This window comes from Ciconia boyciana, chromosome 7, assembly GCF_034638445.1.
Source record: "Ciconia boyciana chromosome 7, ASM3463844v1, whole genome shotgun sequence".
NCBI classification, from domain to species: Eukaryota; Metazoa; Chordata; class Aves; order Ciconiiformes; family Ciconiidae; genus Ciconia; species Ciconia boyciana.
Window position 1 is genome coordinate 21,558,488 of NC_132940.1, and position 23,656 is coordinate 21,582,143.

The 23,656-nt window shown below is 40.2% G+C and overlaps 1 protein-coding gene and 1 long non-coding RNA gene across 10 annotated transcripts in view; one reads left to right on the forward strand and one right to left on the reverse strand.

Annotated features, from left to right (window-relative positions):
- LOC140654084 (uncharacterized) overlaps positions 1–15,193 on the reverse strand; it is a 36,210-nt gene extending 21,017 nt beyond the window's left edge. For 3 of the 8 annotated variants that reach the window (XR_012043346.1, XR_012043345.1, XR_012043342.1), the window contains exons 1-4: positions 13,438–13,930; positions 12,863–12,958; positions 3,197–3,292; positions 2,096–2,182 (exon numbers count right to left, since the gene is read on the reverse strand). This is a non-coding gene — a long non-coding RNA (uncharacterized lncRNA). Of the gene's footprint in view, positions 1–412; positions 567–2,095; positions 2,183–3,196; positions 3,293–12,862; positions 12,959–13,437; positions 13,933–13,955 lie in introns of those variants that run through there. The other 5 variants (XR_012043348.1, XR_012043343.1, XR_012043344.1 and 2 more) reach the window with 5 other exon arrangements.
- Positions 14,962–23,656, forward strand: part of SNX7 (sorting nexin 7) — a 31,119-nt gene continuing 22,424 nt past the window's right edge. The window contains exons 1-3 of one of the 2 annotated variants that reach the window (XM_072867063.1): positions 14,962–15,378; positions 21,359–21,541; positions 23,378–23,488. In XM_072867063.1, the coding sequence (XP_072723164.1) occupies positions 15,202–15,378; positions 21,359–21,541; positions 23,378–23,488 (471 nt within the window). In that variant the 5' untranslated portion in view covers positions 14,962–15,201. The remainder of the gene's footprint in view (positions 15,379–21,358; positions 21,542–23,377; positions 23,489–23,656) is intronic. The other variant, XM_072867062.1, reaches the window with a different exon arrangement.

Below are 23,656 nucleotides of genomic sequence, written 5' to 3' on the forward strand. Positions count from 1 at the left end.
TTGTTTTATTTCTGAATTAGTTTTTCTTCAGGTGTTTTGATGATTTTGCTAATCTTTTTCCTTTGCAAATAAATCCATTCCTTGTAAAAAAGTCTAGCAGTTCTTTTTTTAGTATCCAACATGCCCACACATGGAGGTTACACACTGAAAAACATATGCGCCTTTTCAACTTGCACTTGCGCTCTAATGGAGGAAAAGTAGCAAGTCTTTGAAATGTCTTTCTTCCTATGCAAAAATTTTGTTTTCATTTTTTCCATTTTAGAAAAACATTACTGAAATGACAATTGGAAACAGTAGTTTCTGAAAACTATTTCAATGAAGTTTACAACAGCCACTGTAAATAGTTATAATTATTTCTGTAGAGAAGCACAAAAAGGATAAAAAAATTCAAGCCAATTCCAAATCCCCTCACCTTTTCCTAAAAATCAGGATTACATTTCTGATGACTCCAAGTTTAGTAGGTTGGGCTGGGAATCTACTTCTCACGCTGTCAAAATTGTGTGTTGTGATCTGGAACGGGTCACTTAATCTATATCTGCTGGTTTTCTTCTTCCTTCCTTAGCTGTCTAATTTATACAGTGAAATATCAGGACAGACTATAACACTCTGTTGCCAATACAGCACATAGAAAAGTGAGGCATGATCTTTTAAATACAGTATTCATTATAATACTAGCATTGGAAATGCTTTACTCTCCTACAATGCAAATAAAAACATCTTCGTTATGGAGGTTACATATATACATGTCACAGAAGCACATTTAAGGAGAAGCAAATATATGAAAAAAACAGAAGAATCTGAATGACGATTAAATTTCATGGGTAAAAATCTGATCATGAAGGACACTTACTGCATAGTGCATAATGGAGGGTACGGTGTATTCATTTACATTCCTCAAATGTGTAAATTTTCAGTGTGTACAGTTTCAGTAATTAGGAAATAAATTTGGATGCTAGAGTTTCCATAAATAACAAAAATCATCAAGATGCATTTTTCTCTTGTGCGTTTTTTTCTTTTTATCTGACTTATAATTTTTTTTATTTCCTTTATGTGATCTCAAGAGATTAAAGTCCAAACCACCTAGCTATATCACTGGCAAAATAAGTCATATGACATGCTCAATTTTTAGAGTCATTAGCTATCTGCAGACATCGTCTTAAGCAGTGGAGTTAAAAAACCTAAAGAGAAAAAGACGGAATGTATCTGAGGGTAAAAAGCCTTTGTGGGTGTTGATGGAAGTATGTGGAAGAAACCAGCAAGAACAGTGGATAATGGAAGCTTGCTAGTGCAGGTAGTGGGCTTATCTATATGACAAATTGATGAAGAATGAGGAGGAAAACTATGTTGATTTAATGCTGGCAATTTGAAGCATAGGCTGCACAGCTGTTTCAGACAGAAATACCAAGATAAATTCAGAAGCAACCCCTGCTCTGACAGGTTAATAAAATACCAGGAATTATTTGAGCTTCTTAGAGGAAGGGATCACTAAAGAGCCCTTCGAATACCCAAGATATTGCACATAAGAATAAAAGAACGGCTCATCCAGCCCTTGCCTGCCTGTTATCAAGAACATGCTTTAAACTGATAGCCAAGCTTTTCTAGCAGACATGAAAAAATACATATTAGAAGTGAAAAAGTAAAGAATAAAGTGAACACCTGCTATTGATACAATTTTAGAAAAAACTGTCAGTGGTAGAGCCTTAGGTAAGAAAGGCTTACCTAAAATAAGAAAGTTACACCATACAGGGTCTTCTGTTTCAACTTATGCTCCTTAAACTCATTACTAGCAATAGGAGCGTTTATCCAGGTAAATGGAAAACCCAGGCTTTTTACACTTCAAAAATAAGACAAACTGACTCTGTGTAAACATTTTCACCACTGCTTTAAACATGCCTGTGAATGCTCAGCCCTCCATTCTCTGATCAAATATGAAAGACCACATTTCCCTGGTTCTGCCAGGTGTTTAGTATGTGGTCTGCATGCTCACTGCTAACAATGACAGTCTACCCAGTCATTAGAAAATATATTTTAGCACATTTTACTAAACAGCCAGCCATGCTTCTTGGCTGGATTTCTGAGAGAAAGTTTGATTTACCAGCATTTTTGTCCAGTTCCAGACAATCCAGCACTCTCAGAAAGGCTACACCGCGTCAGCAGCTTTCCACTGCTCTGCTCCAGAACCCTTTGGAAAAATAACATGGATTAGTCTACAGACCAAAAGATCAGAGCTGAGAGTTAGTTCTTTGCTGGGAGAGAAGCTTGCTATGGAATAATGCTTACGAAGTGGTAAGACTGCAGGGTAGCATTAAAAAAAAAATTTAAGTAGCTTTGGTATCCTTCCCCTCCCCCCAAAAAAGAACGGAATACTGTTTTGGAATACTTCAGAGTGATGGCTCACTAATGAATTATTCATGCAAAGGTAGGACTCTCTCTCTTTCCCAGGGGTTACAGCAATGTCAAGTGAAAACATGTCAGTCTGCCAAGAAATACCAATGGTGTGGAATAATTCTACCGGAGATGACACAATCAGCCCTCTAATGATATGAGCTCTTTTGATGAGTGCATCTGAACTACATTCTTACAAAGGATGCCAGGCATTACCAATAATTTGATATTTAATTTTGGGAAAATGTAAAGATTAAACAAGCTCCTCTGAGCAACTTCTAAAGCCATGTTTTATTTTTAATTTATCAGCATTGCCTAAACTTATTATTCATTGCACAGTCCTCTTCCAGCACTATTTTTAACAGTATAAGCACTCTAAGTACTAATTTTAATACAAAAATGACCTGTGTTGTAAAAATGCCCACCACCTCCTCATCTCAGTTCTGGGAAGAACTGCTCAAACCTCAGTCTAACAGACAGTCCCAAAGGGTGGGGAAGAGCATAGGTTGCAAAATGTAAGTGACTTGCTCTCCGATATTTAGGTTGAGCCTATTTTTTCTCGCAGTCCCTGTAGATGCAGTACAGAAAAAGTGGTATTTAGGATGCTTTTTGTCAGGCTGTTGGTTCTGGTGGTCAGGAAGGAAATTCCTTTATTAGGGAACCTATTGGGAAAGGTCTGTTGTGTTTTTTTCACCTCATTCACAACATCGTTGCTTAAATACAATTTAGAAATAAATTTAATTTTTCCAAACAGATTGCAATTTACAACTTAATTTATGCTTAGTGCTAGTAAGAGGTCTAAAGCGCTTACCTTCCAGGACAAAACTTGAAATTCATCTAGTGGACTTGATTCTTATGGGAAAATCTTTGTAGACTCAAGTGTGTTCTTCACAATCTCTCTCTCGTCCTCAAGAAGCAAGTTAAGATCATTTCACAGAGTTAGCTGCATTCATAAATCACTTGGAAGAGTCTCACAGAAACCCCATAATCTGTGTTCTGCACCTATATTGAGTTTTGGTACTTTCTCATATAAAGTTGTAGCCTACAACTGAAATCTATGCTTGTGCAAATCTTGATCTGCCCATTATGTATCACAATTAAGTTACAGGCAAGGAATCAAGAAGAAACGCTAGACTGACCCATGCTCAGACACTTAAAAAAAAAAGATGTCCAATATTAACTAAAGGTACGATCTGTTCAGGAGAAGTGTTTAAGCCCACAGGTGGGGTAAACTGGCCCCTAAGAATGCCTGGTCCCTGATGAGAGCGTGTGCGCGCTGCCCGCAGCATGCTGCTAACACCAGCAATCCTGCGATGGTCCAACACTTATAACCAAAGCTGGTATCAGTCAAGCATTTGCAGGTACAGGAAAGATTCCCTTCAAAATTTCTTCTAAAGCCTCAAGGTTGGACTAATGCACCTATAACCACCTGGATCATTTTTCCTTCTCCCTAATCACTGTGTATTTGCTGTCATATGGTATCAGATACAAGAGTTCATGAGCCGGTCTCTTTCTGGTCAGGAAACTGTTGATTACCATCCTTCACTATGTCAAACTGTTTGTGTTTTGCTTGTATCTCAGTTGCAATGATTTTTATTTTCAAGCCTGTGGACTCACTCCTACTAGGCAACATCCATTTCCCACCACAGTCAGCAGCAGCATTTCTAATTAAGTGAGAATAAAGCATTTTCTTATTTTTAGGGTCATACATTTAATCTCTGAACAGTGACCCCATGTTCATAGTGGTTTGCTTCTGAAACTGCTTGCTTAAGGCTGGGTAATTTTATCATGTTTAGTATCCAGTGCAAGGTCTAGCTCTGCTTGACTTTTTGTCAATTCACCTTATTCCTATGCTTCTTTACCTCTTTTGCATAGATTTCTTTGCCTGCCAGTCTTCTGCAATCCTTTTTCATTCTGCTCATTTATTTTTAATTATGTGGCTATTCATCCAGTTAGATTCTTCCTACAATGTTTCCTTCTTTGTTCTGGATATTAATTCCAGATAGTTTTCAAACTTTTGAGTAAGAAAGTTCCAGACCTCCTCCACATTTGAGTTTCTCAGCTTCTTTGGTAGATTGATTTAATAATTCACATTGTAGAGTATAGAGCTTTGAAATCCTGAGTTACATACCTATTTGTTTTACTCTTGTCATTTAATTTTATCTGAATCACACATCATACGTTCTTCAATCAGCTCATCTGAAATATGTTCATTACTTAAATGAAGCCTTAAAGTTGGCCTTTTATCGATGAAGTGAAAAAACTCTCAGCTATTACCAGCAGAAATAACCAGTATTATTAGCATTTGCTCTCCAAGCTATACCGAAGAAGTTAAATACTTCCATATGTGGGGCTGCCCACCCATATGGTCACAACTCCTGGTAGTACTTAAAGCTTTAACCACGCACAAAATGTTGAAACATAAAATGCTTTAAAAAGATCCCTTTTAGTATCCAAATCCAACCCTACAATATCCTACAGACTCACAAAATTAATAGAATTTTTCTAACTATCATTCCCTGATTTTGAAGCGCTTTTGATTCAAACAACACAGCTACACTATTGCTACTTTTCTTTAATCTGTCTCAAATTAATGTGCAATTCTATCTTTTTTGATTACCACACCCCGTTCCACACCTGTTTTTCCACTACATTCTTGTAATCATTCTAACATCTCACATTTTGCTGATCCAACTTATTATATTTGCATACAAACATTTTATTTACTCTTTCCTGACCATCAGTTTTTACCCAGATTAATCAAAATCCTTCTGCTGATTATAGCACGTAACTATAATCCTGAAGAACTGCTCTGGCCTCTTGCTTTTCCCTCCCGCAGGGTCGGCAGCACTTCCCTTGCCAAACATCTGACCATTTCCTCCCAGCTGTACAAATGGCTACCCCTGCCCAGCCGCAGCGGAGGGGCAGGCAGCAGTGGCACAACGCAGCTCCCTCAGGGGTGCATCCATCGGTGCAGAGCTGAGAGAACAACCCCCAACAAGGAATCCATCCCTCACACTGCAGAAGCTGGACCAGACCGGCCTACCTGACTGTTGTTATGCAGATCATTATTTTCTCTTCTTGCTGCCCATGTTCCTGCTTGCTGCTAACTCCATCATCATTGGAAGACACTTAAACACACTACTTCTGTTTACAGGAGATAGGTTGCGCAGTCCAAAAATCTCTCTGCCTTACCCCTCATTTCTTAGTTTCAGACTCATTTTACCAATTATGCCAATCTCGGTCCCCAGAGGCAGATTACCAATGCTATTTCCTTATTTTCAGCTTCCTCAGTATGCAGCAGTACATGTCATTATTTACCTTTTGATCAATTGTGAGAGAATTTGTATCCATTCCACTCTGCATTTTGGTTACCTAAAAATTGACTGATTCATTTGTAAATAGGCATAATTTTGTTTAAAAACCATTAGCATTTCAGGCCATACTTTTACTGGAGACTCATTCCTTCAGCTTCTGTACTGATCTGTACATTACTTGCTTTTTTGTACTATAAAAGTAATAATGAGAAAAAATGTTTTATTAACTGGATCATACTTTTAAATATGTTGCATAACCAGAGGATTATACAAACCTTTTTTCATCTGGGTTTAAGTTCATAGCTACTGTATTTGCTTTTATTGTTTCCTTTTGCCTCCTTTCCTCATTCCTATCAGGCATGCATTTGGGTTCAGGTGTGCATGTAAAATTAAGGATAAAGTTAAAAGGCAGCCACACACCAGCAGCACATTTTCATGGGAATTTTAGGCCAATTTCTTTGTTACCTTGTGAGTAATTTGCATTGGTTCTGCTAGAGCACGGGAATCATGAATCTTCTTGTGGAATGCTCCTAAAGCCCTAAAAAGGTACATAGATATCAAAGGAGATTTGCTCCAATCTACCCAATAACTCTTATCAAGCAGAGAGGATAGCTGAAGGCAAGAACGGTGTTCTTGTGCTCCAGCACTATATCCAAAATACCTCTGTTGCCTTGTCAGCTTGGGGCTTCAGACAGAAACCATACAGCTTATTGGGAATTATACGAGATATTTTTGGCAGGGTGGGAACCAAATCAGTTCCCCACATCTTATATCATTCCTCCTGGCAGCTTGAATGGCTTTCTGAAACACAGAGATGCAAATTCATGTGAAGGCACTCCTAAGATATTCCAACCTGATAAAGAGCTGAAGTAATTACCAGCTGATTCAAAACCAGATGATTTTACCACTGAGACTCTTTCCCCTACATACAGCTATTCAGTCCAGCATCAACAGAGCTTGCCCATCTAAGAGGCAGTCTAAGAGATGCTAGAATGGTTAAACTGGAGTTTCCTCTTAAGCAAACCCAAAGGTGCTCTCAGAGATGTTGTATATGGAAAATGAACCCCTTCCACCAGTTGTTCTCCATTCATTGCTGTTTTCCTCAGGTATATCACATGAGAACAAGAAAGGTCACCGGTCTAAAATTCTAGCCTGTTTCATATACAGTTTAGAAATGTGAACAATTTGGCAGTATAAATCATTAAGTCAATTTAAAGAGGAATTCTTACACAACATCAAATCAACTACTGCAGCATACATGGCCACAGGCTGAAAAATGCAATCTAGCAGATAGCCATTTGTTGTCTTAAGTGATATGACACAGAAAAACACATATTATTCTGTTAAGGCTTTGAAGTTCAGTAAAGCCAAAAATAGCATGCAGCTTTGCTTCGCAGATAAGGAAAACACAGTTATACACTTAAAGCAGAAGGAACTGACCTCTCCAATTTCCAAACTTTTCACAGTATGGGGTAGGTTAAGTGTAAATATTGTGCTACACACCCCTCAAGTTCTCCTATATTCCTTCCATTTTCTTAAGTCTATCGCATCCTTCTAGCAATCACTTATCTGAAAGATGAATAAAGAGAAATTTCTTGTATTTAAGCTTTCATCTAATATGACAGGTATTTAATTCCTAGGAGCTGGGGAGGTACACCTACTCTTCCCTGCAGTTTCACCTTGCCTAACAACTTTTCTCTTTCTCTCAGTGGAAAACAAGTGCCAGTGCTGTCTAACTACAGAACTCACTGTAACTCACCAGAATACAGTGTTTCAATGCCACAGTACATCCACAAACCTCATTTTAAACACAAGTTCTCTTGCAAATCCATTGGGTCAATGTCTTAAGTGCTCTGCTATCACATCATCCCTAAGTGCAAAATCAGTTGAATAAAATAGGAACCTAATTAATCCCATTGTTTCCCCTCTAAGATACAGACCAATCTGGTCTTTCTCATTTTCTCACAACCCAAAACAAAACTACTAATAGTTATTAAATAAGAGAAAACTGCAGGAAGCATATGACTGCCTGTGCCACTACTGTAAATCACATCTGTTGGAATACTTCCTTCCCCATCTGATCTAGAGGTCTTGCAGCTGCAGTCTGACCATACTGTCCAAAGTAGCTCTGTCTTGGATTATGTCTTGGCATGAAGTCTTGAAATTTAAATTGTTTCCTCTGCTATTCTTTTCTAGAATTTGTCAATGGTTCTTCTCAGTATTTGGAGACAAATATTTCTCAATTTTGAAGACAGAGTCTCCAAGACTGTACACAGTGCAAACACATCAAGACATGCTAAGAGGAAATAAAATGAAAAAAATTCTTCTTTGGGCTACAAAATTAATGAATTCTACTATCCTGTGTACTTGTGCCACACCTCACTCACACGTTCACTATATAGCATTCCCACCAGGTATATTACATGCCTTAGCTAATCCTAAGCAAGACATGCAGTGGTGAGAGAACAGGCAGTAGCTGGTTTGCCGTATTTCACCTGTTCTGAGCACACGGAAACAAATACTCAATGGCACTTTACTGTCCACTAGGAGCAACTGATATTTTTAAAGCATAAAGATATTTTTGGGGGGTTAAATATAAAATAAGGGGATAATAGTAGAACAGCTGTCTACTATACTATCAGTCTCATACGTATGTACGCTGTCAGGAAAATTTTGAGGTTTCCCAAGAAGTTTTGCTTAAGTAAGGGGTAAAAGAACAAGCCAAAATGTAAAAAATATTTTTTCATCTATAAATCTCTCAGCTCTTTTTTGGGTTTAGGCATCTCTTTCAACAGTGTTGAAACTATTTTGAGCTATTTAGCAACTTTATAGCAAATATTGCAAGGAGAAGAAAAATCTTCTGTTGGACCAACTGCCAAGTTTTCACACAAGGGCTTTTCCACATATTAATATTTGATAAGGAAACTATCCTAAAATGTTGTAAACACAGCTGTTTCCATTCTAGGATTGATGTCTTCTATGTTGGGCAAGCTCAGTGCTCACAAAGTACCCTAATATTACTCCTTTGTATTTTTTACTTATTCATAAGCCTGCTTCGCTGTCTAATCATGTTGTCCGATAACATACATTGTTCTTTTGGTCACTTCTGAGTCTCACCAGTTTCCAGATTTTTAAAACCTCCGCTATTAATTGACATACATCATTTGTTTGCAGAGACTTAACAACAGCTCTTCATAAACTGAAAGCAGACTTTGCGTGACAGGTTGCCAAAAAAATCAGTTACACTCTGTGTAAATGGCAAGAAAGGTATCCATGAAGTAAATTCAGAATTTACACCTGAAGACACTGCAGTTACCCTGTCAGGCTGTGTGGATTTCCTTCCAACTCCAGCAGACTGTAATTGTTTACTTAACCTGGATATTGATTGTAGTTAGACTGCTGGCTCGCTTCCTTCAGCTGCAATTCTCATTTTGGCAGTTTCACATACATCACTTAAAATTCCTCTCTGCAGCCACATTGTTCACATTCTTTCCTCTGGGTCATAATCTACTATCCATGACCATACTTTTATTTCGGCATTATGATGATGATGGGGGTTTTTTTTGTTTTTTTTTTACATTTTCTGATCTCTGTAGAACAAAAAGGGGCAGTTTTTAGCAAGAATTACCTTGACACTTAGTATCATCCTTTACAATTAGTAATCCTTTACAATTAGTATCGTACAGAGTTTTACGGAAGAGAAGAGCTCAGTGACACAAGATAAAAGTGAGAGATTCTGTGGCAGTGTAGCTCTAGGATGAATTTTCCACATGTTTTATGAATCATGACTATATACCTATCATTTTTCTATCAATAAGTATTAAAGCGTTAATTAGGTCCCATGTAGATCCCAATTTTATGTCAACAGTTCAGGTGTGAATTTGACAACTAAAAAAAAACTTTCATATAAGAACTTTCCTAATAGTCATCCTGGTAGTAATAAATGAAGGCAAGAGGCACACAAAGTTTCTGTCTTAAAAAAAATAATCTATTAAAACATCATGAATACAGAGGGTTAATTCAACCACTATGTGCCTCCTGGATTGGTTTAAGTAGGCTCACCTACCCACCAGCTCCCTTTGGTAAAGTTTTTTAGGGTCACTGAAAGCATGTGTGAACAATAAAAGATTGCTAAATCCTTATAAAGCAATTCTGTAAAGGCTAATAATCCTTGAAACAATGGCAAGCCCTGTGCCTAAAAGGTCAAACAATGATCACAAGTTTGCACAGTATTTTCAGAGCCTGTGCATTACACTGCAACAGCTGAAATACAGAATTCTTCAATTTAAATGGGTTATAAACAGACATCTGTAAATGAATAACATTCATATCAGTCACTGTCATTTCTTTTTAGTCATTTAACAAACAGGACCACACCTGGTCATTGATAAACAGGTTAACTGAGGTCCAGTACTAATCTGTTTCCTTTAACCTAAAGTTCAGAGTACCCGAACTAGGCATCAGGAAAATTAAAAATAGAAAGAACTCAGGTTCATATATCAAATTAATTCAATAAGCCTTTAAAGCTATGTTAAATATTAATATATTTGTTGCATACTTTTGTACTAAGAGATACTCTAATATTTCATGCCATGAAGTACAGATTGCTAAATACACTATTCATCAAAAAACAAGAACAGCAGCAATTATTTGGAAACATGAAACCATTCCTCCAGCAGAAGAGACAATGTTAGATTAGAACAGATGGACTCTATCTGACAACAGTGCAAAGTATTAAAAAAAAAAATCAATGCTTTCATATCCAATGAAGCTTGGCAACTGTTTTTAGATACTGTAAAAATTATGAAACCCAATAACGCTTCACCTGGAATATTTTCATGTCTAAAATTTGGCAGAGTCACATAACTTAAAAGGACAGCAAGTCTCTAGATATCGATCAGGGCTTTGTACATCTACAATGTCATAAAAATGATCTGCAGCTATAAAAGAGGTAACATGATTATGAGTACACTACATTGTAATTTCCTTTGGGCAGTCAGAAAGCAAAGACAGTCTGATAGTCTCTGAAAAAAATAAGCTTGGAGGATATCCACTGTCTGACAGATAAATCATTTTACAATATTCCAATTAAAGCACCTTCCAAACTTAAACTAATAACAACAACAAAAATAACAGAAGAGCTTAACAGTTACCTTTCAACCAAACCACAACAGGCAGCTGAAAAGCTAAGCAGCTCACAACTTATCTGAGAGCTTCAATGCTCCGACTCCTTTGCCAATTCAGGCATGGAACACAAATAGTTAACCTTATTTTGAGCCATTATATGGAGCTTACTATAAAGCTTGCTGTAATAAATGGTATGATATGAAGGTCAGCCCTTAATTCACCATCAAAATATCTTCTGGGTGTAAACATAATGACTTCTGCTTACACACTATACAACCCTGACAAGAATGCTACTTGACAAAGCATTTCAGACCTAGAAAAATGTTCTCATTCGTGCCAAGGTGCCGAATGTCAGCAGATTCACTAATATGCTTATTATTTGCACTGCAATGGTGGAACAGAGTAAAACACCATGAGCCCTCCATACCCCACTACTGCCTGGCTAGGGAGTTGATGAAATAAAACAAGATTTAATCCTGTCCATATCACTGTGCAGTTGGTGAAACTCGACAAGTCAGCATTAAGTATTCAAAGTGGTATTGTGGCCTAAAGGGATCACATGCAGCCTGCACATGAGAGCGAAGGAATAGCTTGGTTCTGCTTCAGTGTTTGTAAATTTAATTTGTTCAAGAAAAAACAACTCTGGAAGGGATTACTAGGTAGGATCAACACTCTTACCAAAGAAAAAGGGAAAATGCAAGTAGGAATAATACTGACATTTTTGTAACACAAAATAGCTTTTTGGGCTTAAGTGAATAAATAAAAGTTGGAGGCGATTGCAGCTCAGCCCTGGCATATGCAAATACTCCATTCAGTGTTCCTGAGTAGGAGGGCCTGGAAAGGTTGAGTATTTAATGAAGATTGTATAGGTATTTAGAAAACACCATATTTTACAAAATGTTAAAATATATTTAGCAAAATATTGCCGAGTATTGTCTCAGTGCAATAGCTATTTCTTTAAATAAGTGGGGCAATAATATTCCTGGCATAACAACATCTGACATATTGACCATTAATTATGGCCCAGATCTTATTCTACAGGTTCAGGGAAGGATATCTGTGGTTAAATGTGTAAATCCCAGGCGCTCAGGAAACAGAGGCTGTTGGCATACGTATGCACATACACACATTGAAATGAAGAATAATCAGTATCTACAGCAACATACCTCTGAAATAACAGTACAAGAGAAACCTGTAGATCCCCTCTGGTAAGTGTAGCTCTGTATTTATGCTACCTGCAATACCTCTGAATAGCACAATTATTCAACTGTTTAAAGTTGTCTCTGGTCCTACAGCAGAAAATGAGTAACAAATTCATGAGTCTGTAAAAAGCTCTTTTTGCTAAATACTGCGAAGTATTTAGAGAGGTGCCGGCAATCCCACTGGGACTCAGCATGGGAGGGAAGGTGCCCTGAAGTTACATTTACTCCCTGGGCCCTTTCAATAGAGACTGGGGACAACTGGGGTAGAGGGTGGAGAGGGCAGGTGAAAGTGATGGCAGAACGGTCTCTGATTTTGTTTTAGCATGGGTCCTTGCAATGATTAAAATTCCAAATAGCTGTTATATGTAATGCATATTTTCCTAGAGCAAAGGACAATGAATACCTTTTCCTCACAGACCGGTACTTCAAATATAAAGCACAGAAAGATAAGCACTGCCAGCGAGGAATCTAAAAATGTGTCTTGTTAAGCTTGATTAATGAGCTAATAAAAAGCTATAATAAGAAAAAAAATCCAATTAAAACATCTTGTGAAATTTCTCTCAAACAGAAATAAAGAACCCAAGAGAATGGTAAAACTTTGAAAAATTAGTATGATCCAGATGACAGCCTTAGTATTCAAGCCTACAGTACATCAGTTTTATACTTTCTTTGACTGGCTGTCCTTTATTTATCATCTCTGATGTGTGCTGTCTGGAATTCTGATCCTCAATGAGTTTTCTTTTATTTTGTTACTGCCTCACAAGTATAACATCTGAATTTAAATACAGACATATTAAAAACTCAGGCATTATATGGGTTGTAGGTACTTACTCTATTCAGAAAACCTGTAGGCCTCTGGAACAACGCGTGGCACTTAGAAACAGTGAAGTAAAGGCAAAGCCAGAGGAAACAAAACTCATCCATCACCTATATAAAGTCAGAAAACAAACCAGCTACACTTGTCTTATCATTGGTATACAAAGGACAGATTAGAAAGAGTAGAAAATTTATATCCTGATATTCACTTTTCATGAGTATCTGGTACCCGAGAGTAACCAGAGGACACAGGAACAGCAAGGACACGGGAAAGGAACTGTAAAAGACGCAGAGGTGGGAAGAGATGCAGATTTGGCGCTGGATGAGAAGCACCTGCACCACAAGGAACCCCAGCCTGCACCTTGCAGAGCCTGGAGGTGAGCAGCACCCGGCCAAGGGCCAGTGGCAGCCTGCGAGGAAGGCAGCGCACCAGAGAAACCCGAGGTTCCTCAGAGGCACTGAGCTGGGGCACAGCAAACAGCAGCAGGGCAGGGACAGTCTGTACAGGGTCAGGAGGAAAGAAGCCCGAGGATCTCATACCAGGGCCAGTCGTTACTTTAAAACTACAGAAAGTGCCTATTTTAACTTACTGAAACATACTCTGCCATCAGCGAGTATTCGAGTACCCAGGAAAGGTGCATCCCATCTCCCTCTGGTGGCTGGTCCAGGGAAGAGAGCAACCTACTACAGCAAACGCTTGTCTGTCAGCCAAAATGTGTGCCATCACTTCTGTGTAAAGGTCCACCACCCCCCAACCCACAGTTCCCTCTGAATTTTAGGTTGGGTTTGTTTTTTTAAAACAAACATGAAAATGTCTTAGTATACATTCTCTAATTACACAGTCATATTCTTTTTCTCTTTGCACAGTTCAGTGAATATTTAGTGTTTATTTTTATCTCTTTCTTTCAAGTTGTGGCTCAAGACTTCACTGAAAAGCATGAAATACCAAATGAATTGCCTCATCAACTGCCAGGAGTGTTCACAAACAAACGCTTTTCAAAATACTTTCATTTGGTTACAGGGTTTGCCTTTTCTAATTTGACAGCAAGGGAACCAAGGTACACAAATCTGCCTGTTTAAGTACCCGCCCAGGACTCTTGAAGCCTACCTTAACAACAAAGTTCCCATTGACTTCAGACGTTTCAGATGGAGCCTCCAAAGACGTGCCTCGTTCTACACCGTGCAAATGCGGGCCTCGGTGGCATGCCCAGCACCACAGAGCAGCTCCTGCGCCCAGCACAGAAGCTGGTTGCCCAAGGCAGTGCTGAACCTCACTGCAGGTTAGGGCAGCCTTCCTCCCTCGACCTGCCTGCTCGCTTACTACACATCCCCGGCTCCTGCAACTAGTAGCACTGCTTGTTGCTTGCTATTCAACACCGGCAACTTCAAAATCCCTCAATTCTGATGTTTTTCCTTTCTGCAGCTTTACTGTTTTTAAGCCTTTGGTGTCCCTCTCCCCGCTCCTTTTCAGATGTAACGTGGTGTCAATTTATTCTCACAAGTAAATCTCTGACCCCAAAGTAATCTCTGGCCTCAACATCAGAAAGCAGACCAGACCCCACGATGAAGGAGTAAGCCTCCAGCTACAAACGACAGAACGGCTGCCCAAGGCGTACGAGAGGCAAGAAGCAAGGCCTGTTTTCTGGCTGCTGCCGCGGTGGCGGGGACGCGGGGCGTGCAGCCTGGACGCCCACCAGGAAGAAAGAGACCGACCCGGAGAAAGAAGGAAAGCCTGGGTACGCCCGGCCCTGCCGGGCACTCTCGGGGCTTCCGAGGACGCAAGCTGGCGGCTGCTTGGCTCCGCTCCCTAACCCGAGGCACAGCACACACTTTTCCTAGTGACCCAGGCCAGCAGCCGCAGCGTTCCCCGAGCCCGCCCCGCGGGTGGCTAAGCAAGGGCGGCTAACCCCAGCCCGATCGGCCCCGGCCGACCCGCCCAGTCCCTCAGCAACCCTGGAGGCGGCCAAAGCGGGGAGCTGGCGACACGTGAGCGAGCCCGACGCCCCCACGCCTCCATGAAAACGTCTGTCGGCGTTGTGAGCAACCGCCGCCGCCTCCGCCTCCTCCCCCCTCACGGCCAGCCTCCACAGACAGGCTGCGCCCTCAGCCACAGCCCCGCCGCCCTCTGAGGCGCAGGCCCCCAGCCAGGGGCTGCCGGGAGGCACGGCCCGGCCCGGCAGGGCGGCCCTCCCGCCGCTTCCACTCCTGCGCACTGGGCGCGCCCCGCGGGCCGGGCCGGGCCGGGGCCAGGGCCGGGGCCGGGGCGGGGCGGGGGCGGGGGAGCGGCGGGCGGCCAATTGCGGCCCCCCGGGGAGCGGCTCTGGCGGGGCCGCCGCCCGCGCTCGCAGGGAAGGATGGAAGCAGAGGCCCGGGTGCCCGGGCCGCCGCTCCCCCCGCCTTCCCTCGGCGGCGGGGGAGGGACCGAGGCCGAGCCCCCCGCGGGAGCCCCCGGCGCGGCCCGTGGGGCGCTGCTCGCCGCCGAGGTGCTGGCGTTGGACGATGAGGAGGACGACCTGGAGGTGTTCAGCAAGGTACGGCAGCGCGCTCCCCGGGTCGGGCCGGGCCGGGCCGGGCCGCGTCGGAGGCGGGCGGGCAGGCTGCTGGCCGCTCCCTCGCTCGGCGGCACTTTGCCCTGCCGTGCGCCGGGCGAGCCGGGGCATGCGCCGGGCGAGCCGGGGACGGGACGCGTCGGGACGGGACGGGACGGGACAGCCCCGCCCAGGGTGGCGGCGGCGATCGCGGCCTCTGCCCGGCCTCTGCCCGGCCTCTGCCCGCCTGCTCCGCGCTTGGCCGGGCAGCCTCCGCTCCCTGCGCCCCGACAGCGCAGGGCCGGGGCAGGGCAGGTCCGGCTGTCGGCCGCTGCCCCAGAAGTCTCCCGGGGCCGCCGGGCGCTGCCCCAGGCAGCCCCGCGCCCCCAGGCAGCCCGGCCCGCTCAGCGGAGCCCAGGGTGACTTCTCCCTGGGCACGAAGGGGGTTTGGTAGTTCAGAGCAGCTGTGCAAGTCGTAACTGCTCTTACCTTAAATTTGCCAAGTAATCTGGAGTCGCTGTAACCTTATCATCACTTATATTTGTCATGTACCATATATGTATCTGTAAATTAAATAAACAGTCGTACTTAGTAATTGCAGTTGTTTTTAAATATAAACATTTCCAAGTTTCAGTTTGAGCTTTCTTTTAAAAGATGAAGGGACCTTCGTGTAGGAGGTTTGAGAAGGTAACACTTGTATTTTGATGAAGGGAATAAAACGAATGTAACTGACAATACATTAGGGTCCACATTCCGAAAGCACACAGAGTTAGCTAGGTACATGGGCGCCAGTCCTGCCAATATTGCTGATTTTAATTAATCCAACGAAGTGTGCTGTGGCTGCCATGTATATTGTTTCTCATGTTGTACTAATTTGGTTAAGACAAGGCTTACCTCTTGCCTTCTCAGCCATTAAAGAAGAGAGCATGTCATGGATCTATTGGTCTTACCAAGGCAGCATCGAAAATATAACATAAGGACGTACAGATAGCTAAGGTGGAAAAATATATATAGGGGGCTAAGGCCCTGCTCACCTTCCGAGACTTCTGAACTGCTGTGTGACAGGATGTGTGACACTGGAGGGACACAGCAGATATGTTTCCTATTTGAAAATGTGACAGCAAACGTATTTTCAATAGGTCTAATTGTCATATGAATTAACTGTGTATTTTTTATATTTCTGTAAATGAGATACATTTTTAGGTATGCATGAATAAAAACATTGGAATAAGAGCTTCGTTCTTAGGAGCTATGCATTTAAACTTTGACTGTAGTAAAATTCTTGAAATTCATGGATTTTAAGTCCAGAAGGGACTATTAGGTGATTTAATGGTCTGTAACATGCAAGAGGTCAGGCTAAGTTTCACCAAATTATCTGTGTTTTTCTGAAGCATAACTAGGGTCTAGCTAAATCATATTTTCTAGAAAAGCAGCAGTCTTGATTTGACATAAAAAGTTGAATGATTCACTGAACTTGCATGCAAAAGCAGTGCCAAAATATAATTTTAGTTGTTTGTTTCTTACTTTGAATCCTTTTGCTTTTACTAGGTAAGCTCTGACAGTTCTGCATGCAGGTATCTGCCTATCAATACAGCATATCGACAGTTATGCTGCTTGCTTGTCAAGAGCAATGCTCCCTGGGAATAAAAAATAAAAACAAGTGTAGTTGATACTAGTTCCTGCTGCTATATGGCAAATATCTATATCTTTAAATTTCTGCTACCTGGATTCATGCCAAATATTTCTTACTTATATTAAATCTTAACTACTATTAATGCATGCCACATGATAATTTATTCCTGCAAAGAAGAAAATTTGTCATACTATGTGAAAATACAGCATTCTTTCCAAAGATTGGACATCTGCATTTAGTGGTTATATATAGACCAGGAATTCACAGTTTGCTTTCAGGTGCAATTTGAGGGATGATCTTTTGAGCTGATGAAAATCTGTGAGGTTGATTGGGGATTACACCCCATTTGTTCCTGTTCTATATATTCAAGGGAAACTGACAGGCTAAATGTAGCTTCTTCAGACTAAGTTTTGTAAAACCAATTTTTCCATAACGTACTGTTCCAGGACCAGCTTGTTTTTAAATTGTACCTTAATAGGGTTTCGCACGCCACTGTCTTTAAGGTAGTGGTGTAGCATTTGGCAGGCCAAGCGGGACAGCAGTGGCGATGCAGTGCTCAGTGCCCGACACTGACGTCGACTTCATTTTTCTCAGTTTAGTGAATGAAATGTACCAGCTACCAAAATGGTGAAAAATGAGATTCTTAAAAATTGTCAACCTCAATACCCTAAGTTATTACTCAAGATGTAAACACAGGGTTTTTATTTTATGAAAATTCATAGACATTTAACCTGATAGTGTCATAAACCATTGACCCGGTATCCTGTGACATATCTCACATATTACAGACTAGCATCTTCTTTGGCAACTCTGATAAAGCTTTTCATGATGTGACGTGCATTTCACTTTATCCTAGTTTCCGTTACCATGGAAAAAGTTCTGAGGTCTTTTTAGCAGAGACAGCTTCTGGGGGCTGAGTTATGAGTCGCACAAATACAATGTTTTCAACTGGCTTTCTTCCATTAGTTTCAAAGTATAGAGTACCACATGTATCATGATACCCATTCACTTAATCTTTGCCTTCCTTGTTAACTGATACGGTGACCTAGCATTGACAAAGCTGTCAGCACTTTGGTTAATACTTAAAATCTTTAGCAGCTCTTCTTTCAAACTCTATTTTACAGTGTTTGTCTCCATTTCATAATTACAGAAAACTTAATTAATGGTATTTCTGGAAAAGATGTACATGCCACTTCAGAATTGCATAGAGGCTAATTTTTCTTCCAAAACAGTCTTTCTTCCAAGACTGATTTATAAGTGAATTTTTTGGCCAAGGAACCATTCTGTCTTCCTGAATCTCTTTGCTTCTTTGAAGAATGCTCCAACAACTAAGCTATTCTCTTATAAGACAAACTCTGCCACCACATCCTTTATCTCCAGAGCCACTTTGGATCCCTGACCTCAGAAGATTGCAAGCTCTGGATCCTCCCTGGGAGGGATGGATGGATGAGGTATAGAGGCAACCCTGAGCCAAGGATCTATGCTGCAGGGAGGAGTGGTGTTTAGGCAAACCCCTGGGCTTAATGTCTTCTACGGAGAGCTGCAGGCTCAGCTGTGTGCTCAGCCTACTTTGAGGCTGCTCCTGCTGTATGAGTGTTTTCCTTCCCTTATTTATTTTGGAGTCTTACTGACCCATTGCAGCCAAATGTGAGAGTGAGATAGGGTAACTGCAAGTATTAGAGGAAGGAGACCCAGAACAAGGCCCTCATGCTGCCAGGAGCTCATTGATTTTCTATCTGTTTGGTCTCCTGGCCAGTAAATCAAAATGCATGAACCTATTTGCTGATAGCCACACACAGCTCTGCTGACTGCTGTCAGTAGTGAAAGGACTTGGAAGGGAGAAGGGGTACTGCAGGTAGGTGGGGCTGGGGGAGGTGTGGGAAAACATCATTATGTGGGACAGGACCTTGATTCTCTTTGCATGGATGAAGAGGAAAGAAGTTTTTTTAAAAAAAGGTTCTACAACCCAAGAGCTAGAAGAATCATCTGATTTTCCTATGCCACAAAACTCCTTCTGCCCTCAACTGTATGCACACAAAAACATAGTTCCAACCACAAAATTACAGCTGTATAGAAAATAGAAAATTATCATCTTTTTTGACTGTGTTTCTGTGATGGCATCAGACATTGCACATGAACTTCAAGAACTGCTGGAAGTAAACCTGAAGTATCATGAGGATAAAGAAAGAGAAACAGATGCTTGTTTAAAACTCACATGCATTCATTCATGTGCAGATGAACACTAGAGCTGTATTACAACAGAACTGAAGACATGCTTATTCTATGGATTTTTTTTGCCCATGTTTTGTTTCACAAACCACATATTCATAAGCCCTTCCATATAAATACACTTTCAGAAACCTGCCTGTATGGAACAATTTTTGGTAGCAACCTAGAAGGAGGAACAAAACATTAAGGTATTAATGACCCATGGAAAATGAGAAAATATGAAACACATTTACCTTGATCCAATTTAGGCCTTGCAGAGTCATTATTCCTCAAGTTATACGGCCATTCAAGTCCCTTACATGCTCACATGCATTTTTCTTGCCCTGGAAATTTCCTGTTGTCTCAGCACTTCGAATCGCATGGGCTGCTCTGAACTAGCGGTCCTCATTCTTCACGTGGAGCATGGCCAGCTAGTGCTAGAGGGCAGTGAAGACAACTTCTCTAATTAATCCCCCACCACTCAGGACAGTGCTGGCTGGATACCAGTATAGAAATCATGCATAGGAACACACTGAGTAAAAATAAGATGACTTACAGCTGTACAAGTAAGCAGCTATATAATATTTAAAGCATTGCCTTTAGTCTTCCATCCTGCTTTTGTCTCCCTGTTCAAAGAACTGTACCTAAGCGATGGGAGGAGAACTGGTACATCAGTGCTTTCCTTGCATAATTCTCAATATAAATTTCTACTCTGTATTTGTGGGAGTACGTTGATAAATCCAAAGGAGAGGGATGGCAGTAGGCAATGAGGTTTAAGGCAGGAAAAGAACAAGAGAGAAGAACATGTTCCAGAGAAAATTTTGATCCAGCTGAATTAAAAGGAAAAAAAGCAACTCTCGCCAAGCTCAGCAGCACTGCGGTGGTGTGCTCTTCGCTCCCACGAGATCAGCCTCAGGATGATGCTGGTGTCTCTAGTTTCTGTGGACTCCCACATTTCCACTCCTGCCACTGGAGTAGTTTTCTCTTTAGCAACATCCCTTTTCTCCTTGCTCCGTAGTTAGTGAGGCACCGGAAAGGCAGCTCTTTGCCACTTGGTAGTTAGTGTAGCCTAACTACCCTTCTAGAAAACAGATTAATTTTAAAGTTTGTTATAAAAATGCTACATTGCATTGGATATATTAGAAGAAGTGTATAAAATGTTTGATATTTAAAACATAGTGATCGATTTTAATTGCCCGAATTTATTATTTTTAGTGATTTATTCATTTATTATGCTCTTTTATGGTGTTAGTGAATTTAATTTATTTTCCTAGGCACTGTATCCTTCAAGATTTTAGATCAGTAGATCTCATCCAGACTTGCACCTAAGGAAGAAAACTAGAGTTTTTCCCTGTTTCTAATTTCCACTCAGTTTCTCAGCATTTGAGTGATCACCACTGAACGCACTGAGCAGAACCAGCTGCTACGGGGGCATATTCTTAGAGAGCTGTGGTGGAAGTGGTTGATGCTATCAAAAAGTGGTTTTCCAGTTCAGCTAAGCAGTGGTTTGACTTTTTTTAGAAATTAAGCAACAAATTTGTACTGCATCCTTACTTACTGTTTTTCTTCTTAAAAAGATTAGATTTATGTCTCTGTAAAAGTTTTCCATTTCAAACTTTATTTTAAAATGTATGCAAACTGAAATATCCAATTCCAATAAAAGTTCTCATTTGGATTTTGTCTTGTTTTCTTTTAAAGTCATCATTTTTTATCCACCTTGTTCAGGTTATTAGAGATAATTCAAACTTCATAAGTCCTGAGTAACTGGCTTCTAACAATTTTAATAAAGCTGGTAAGTATCCTACATAGTTACTGGATTGGATTCATAACTAATTTTAGCATTCATAGGCAAGTTCTCTTTCTAGCTATGCATAACATTCTTGTCAAATGGTAACATTTTGCTCTTTCATCAGTTTTAAGATCAATCTCATTCTAATTTCTTACGTCCTCACCGAAGCAAATACTGAAAAGGATAATAGATTTGCCATGTACTATATAATTCTTTCATCTGCTCTATGTCTTATCTGTTTTACCAGACTATTTAAAAGCTTGCCATTTTAGTGTCTGAGACATATGTGTTTGCATGTGTGTGTTTGTATATAAAGATGTATTGATATGGATGTTTGCATGTCTTATCTGTAGGATACATCACTGGCTGAGGTAAACTCATTCAGTCCTTCAACGCCAATATCCCCCTCATCAATGATAAACCAGTATAAATTTGAAGATGAACCAGAATTAAGAGATCTCTTCATTACAGTCGATGATCCTGAAAGCCACATTACAGCCATTGAAACATTTATTACATACAGAGTAGTCACAAAGGTAAGCATCTACTCGTGGCTATAATGGCTTACATTGATAACAGTAGTAGCATTTTCACTCTTCTTGCATACCATTCTCTGGGATGTTACTAAATTTAAATTATACCCTGATTTTGCCATGAGTTATAGACCACTAAAACTGTATGAAACTGCAGTAGATTCTGAAAAAAAATTCAGTATAGCTGGTTACATTTTTTATGCTGAGAAAATAGCTAATAATTCTTCAACAGCCAAATCAGTTCTATATGAGAATAACATTTTCTATTGTGATCTTCAGCAGGAATATGAAAAAGCAGTTCAAAGACACTATAGTAGCCCAAGTATCTATGACTTTTGGATCACTTGCAGGCTAGCAGTCTTTTGTCTTGCATAAATGTTACCTGCTACAAAGTCTTTCAATTCCATTATTTTGTAATTACAGCATCCACTATCACATGGACATTTATTTCCCATTTACAGTTGCATATGATTTCTAGGGAAACTGCCACAATTCTCCAATGAAAAAGTAATATTGGGAAACAACTAAGTGTATTTTTAGCTGTCCTGAATGCAAATTATTTACTGGAAATAAGGAAGAAAGTCAGCCTTGTGAGACTAGCCAGCTCTTCTTGGATTACCAGCAAATATTCTGCAGGCTGCATTTTGAAAATTGCACTGTTAATTTCTTTTACTTTGAGTTCTTTTTAAAAGATTAATTTAAAACCAAATTTTCAAATGGGAATTATTCATCCTTAAATGAGAGGAGATATCAATTCGTCATAAAATATTTAAAGAGTACAAGAGAGCTATCTTCGTTAGGTTGCTAGCAGTAATTTTCACTTATGCATGCTTTTGTAGACGAGAGAACATTTTTTCTTCAGGCAAGTATGGAAGGGCTGTAAGGTGAATTGCTTTTGCTTTTTTATCTATTCTATTCTTTCTTATCGTATTTAATTTGAAGTGCTGGTTGTTGATGATAAAGTAATAGCATTCCTCCCACATACCTTGAAAAATTTTTATTGAACCCTCAAAAATGTTTAGATTACAAAAGCGTGTTTTGAGGTTTTTAGAATTTACTTGCATCACATTATAAATCTCTATGCAACAATGAATGCTAAACAGCACACATTACTTTAATGAAAACACGGGCTCTTTGTGGCTTGATTCTAGAAGATAGAGCAGTGATCAAATAAATCTCATGGTCTGACAATTTTGCAACACTGTAATAAGCATTTTTTTCTAGGCATTAAAGGTTTGTTGGCAAGTTCTAACAAAGGGCTACAAAACTGGAATTGATGATGGAACGCAGAATCCATTAAGCAGCACAGGAAGTGTTATTGCTCTGATATGCTGAAGTTTTCTTGTTTTGAATGTGGGGATTGTTGACTAGTGTCAGCAGATCCCAAGGACGTATGTCAGCTATTTGGGTTTTTTTTTCAGAATGCTAAAAAATGGACTTTCCTCACTTGTAGATTACTAATCACTTTAAAAGAAATGCCCTAAAAGTAATGAACGTAACCGTGATTGCTAAAAGGAAGATGCCACGCTAAAATAATGATTGAAATCTTTTGGAAACATTGTGGTAGGCTAATTATTATAAGTCACTCTGTGTGCAGTTTAGTGCTTGCTTTTTTTTTTTTACAATAGAACTTTGATTTCTTGCTAAAATGGGATGTGTTTTATCTCTTCAAGTAGTTGATCATTGCACTTTAAAAAACAGCAAGCAAATAACACAGGCAAAATAGAATCATGTATACACTCCCTTCAAGTACTCATTTTTCTCCAAAATCTAAAACTACTTTGTTCTTTTTTTCTGGTATTCTAACCTGGGCCTGTTTTTTCTGCCTTTGGTTTTCAGACATCTCGTGGTGAATTTGACTCCAGTGAATATGAAGTTCGAAGACGATATCAGGATTTCCTTTGGTTGAAGAGCAAACTTGAAGAAGCACATCCGACACTGATTATTCCTGTTCGTTTGCTAAAACTTAAGTTATTTTTCTTTGTTTATAAGATGTCTCCAGTTTTATACAGAGATGTTTGAGGTCTTTTCAGTTTCTGAAATCTCACAAACATTAAACCAACCTAGTTTCATTAGCTTTATACATTTGTGAGAATTAAAAATCCCATAAAGGTATTT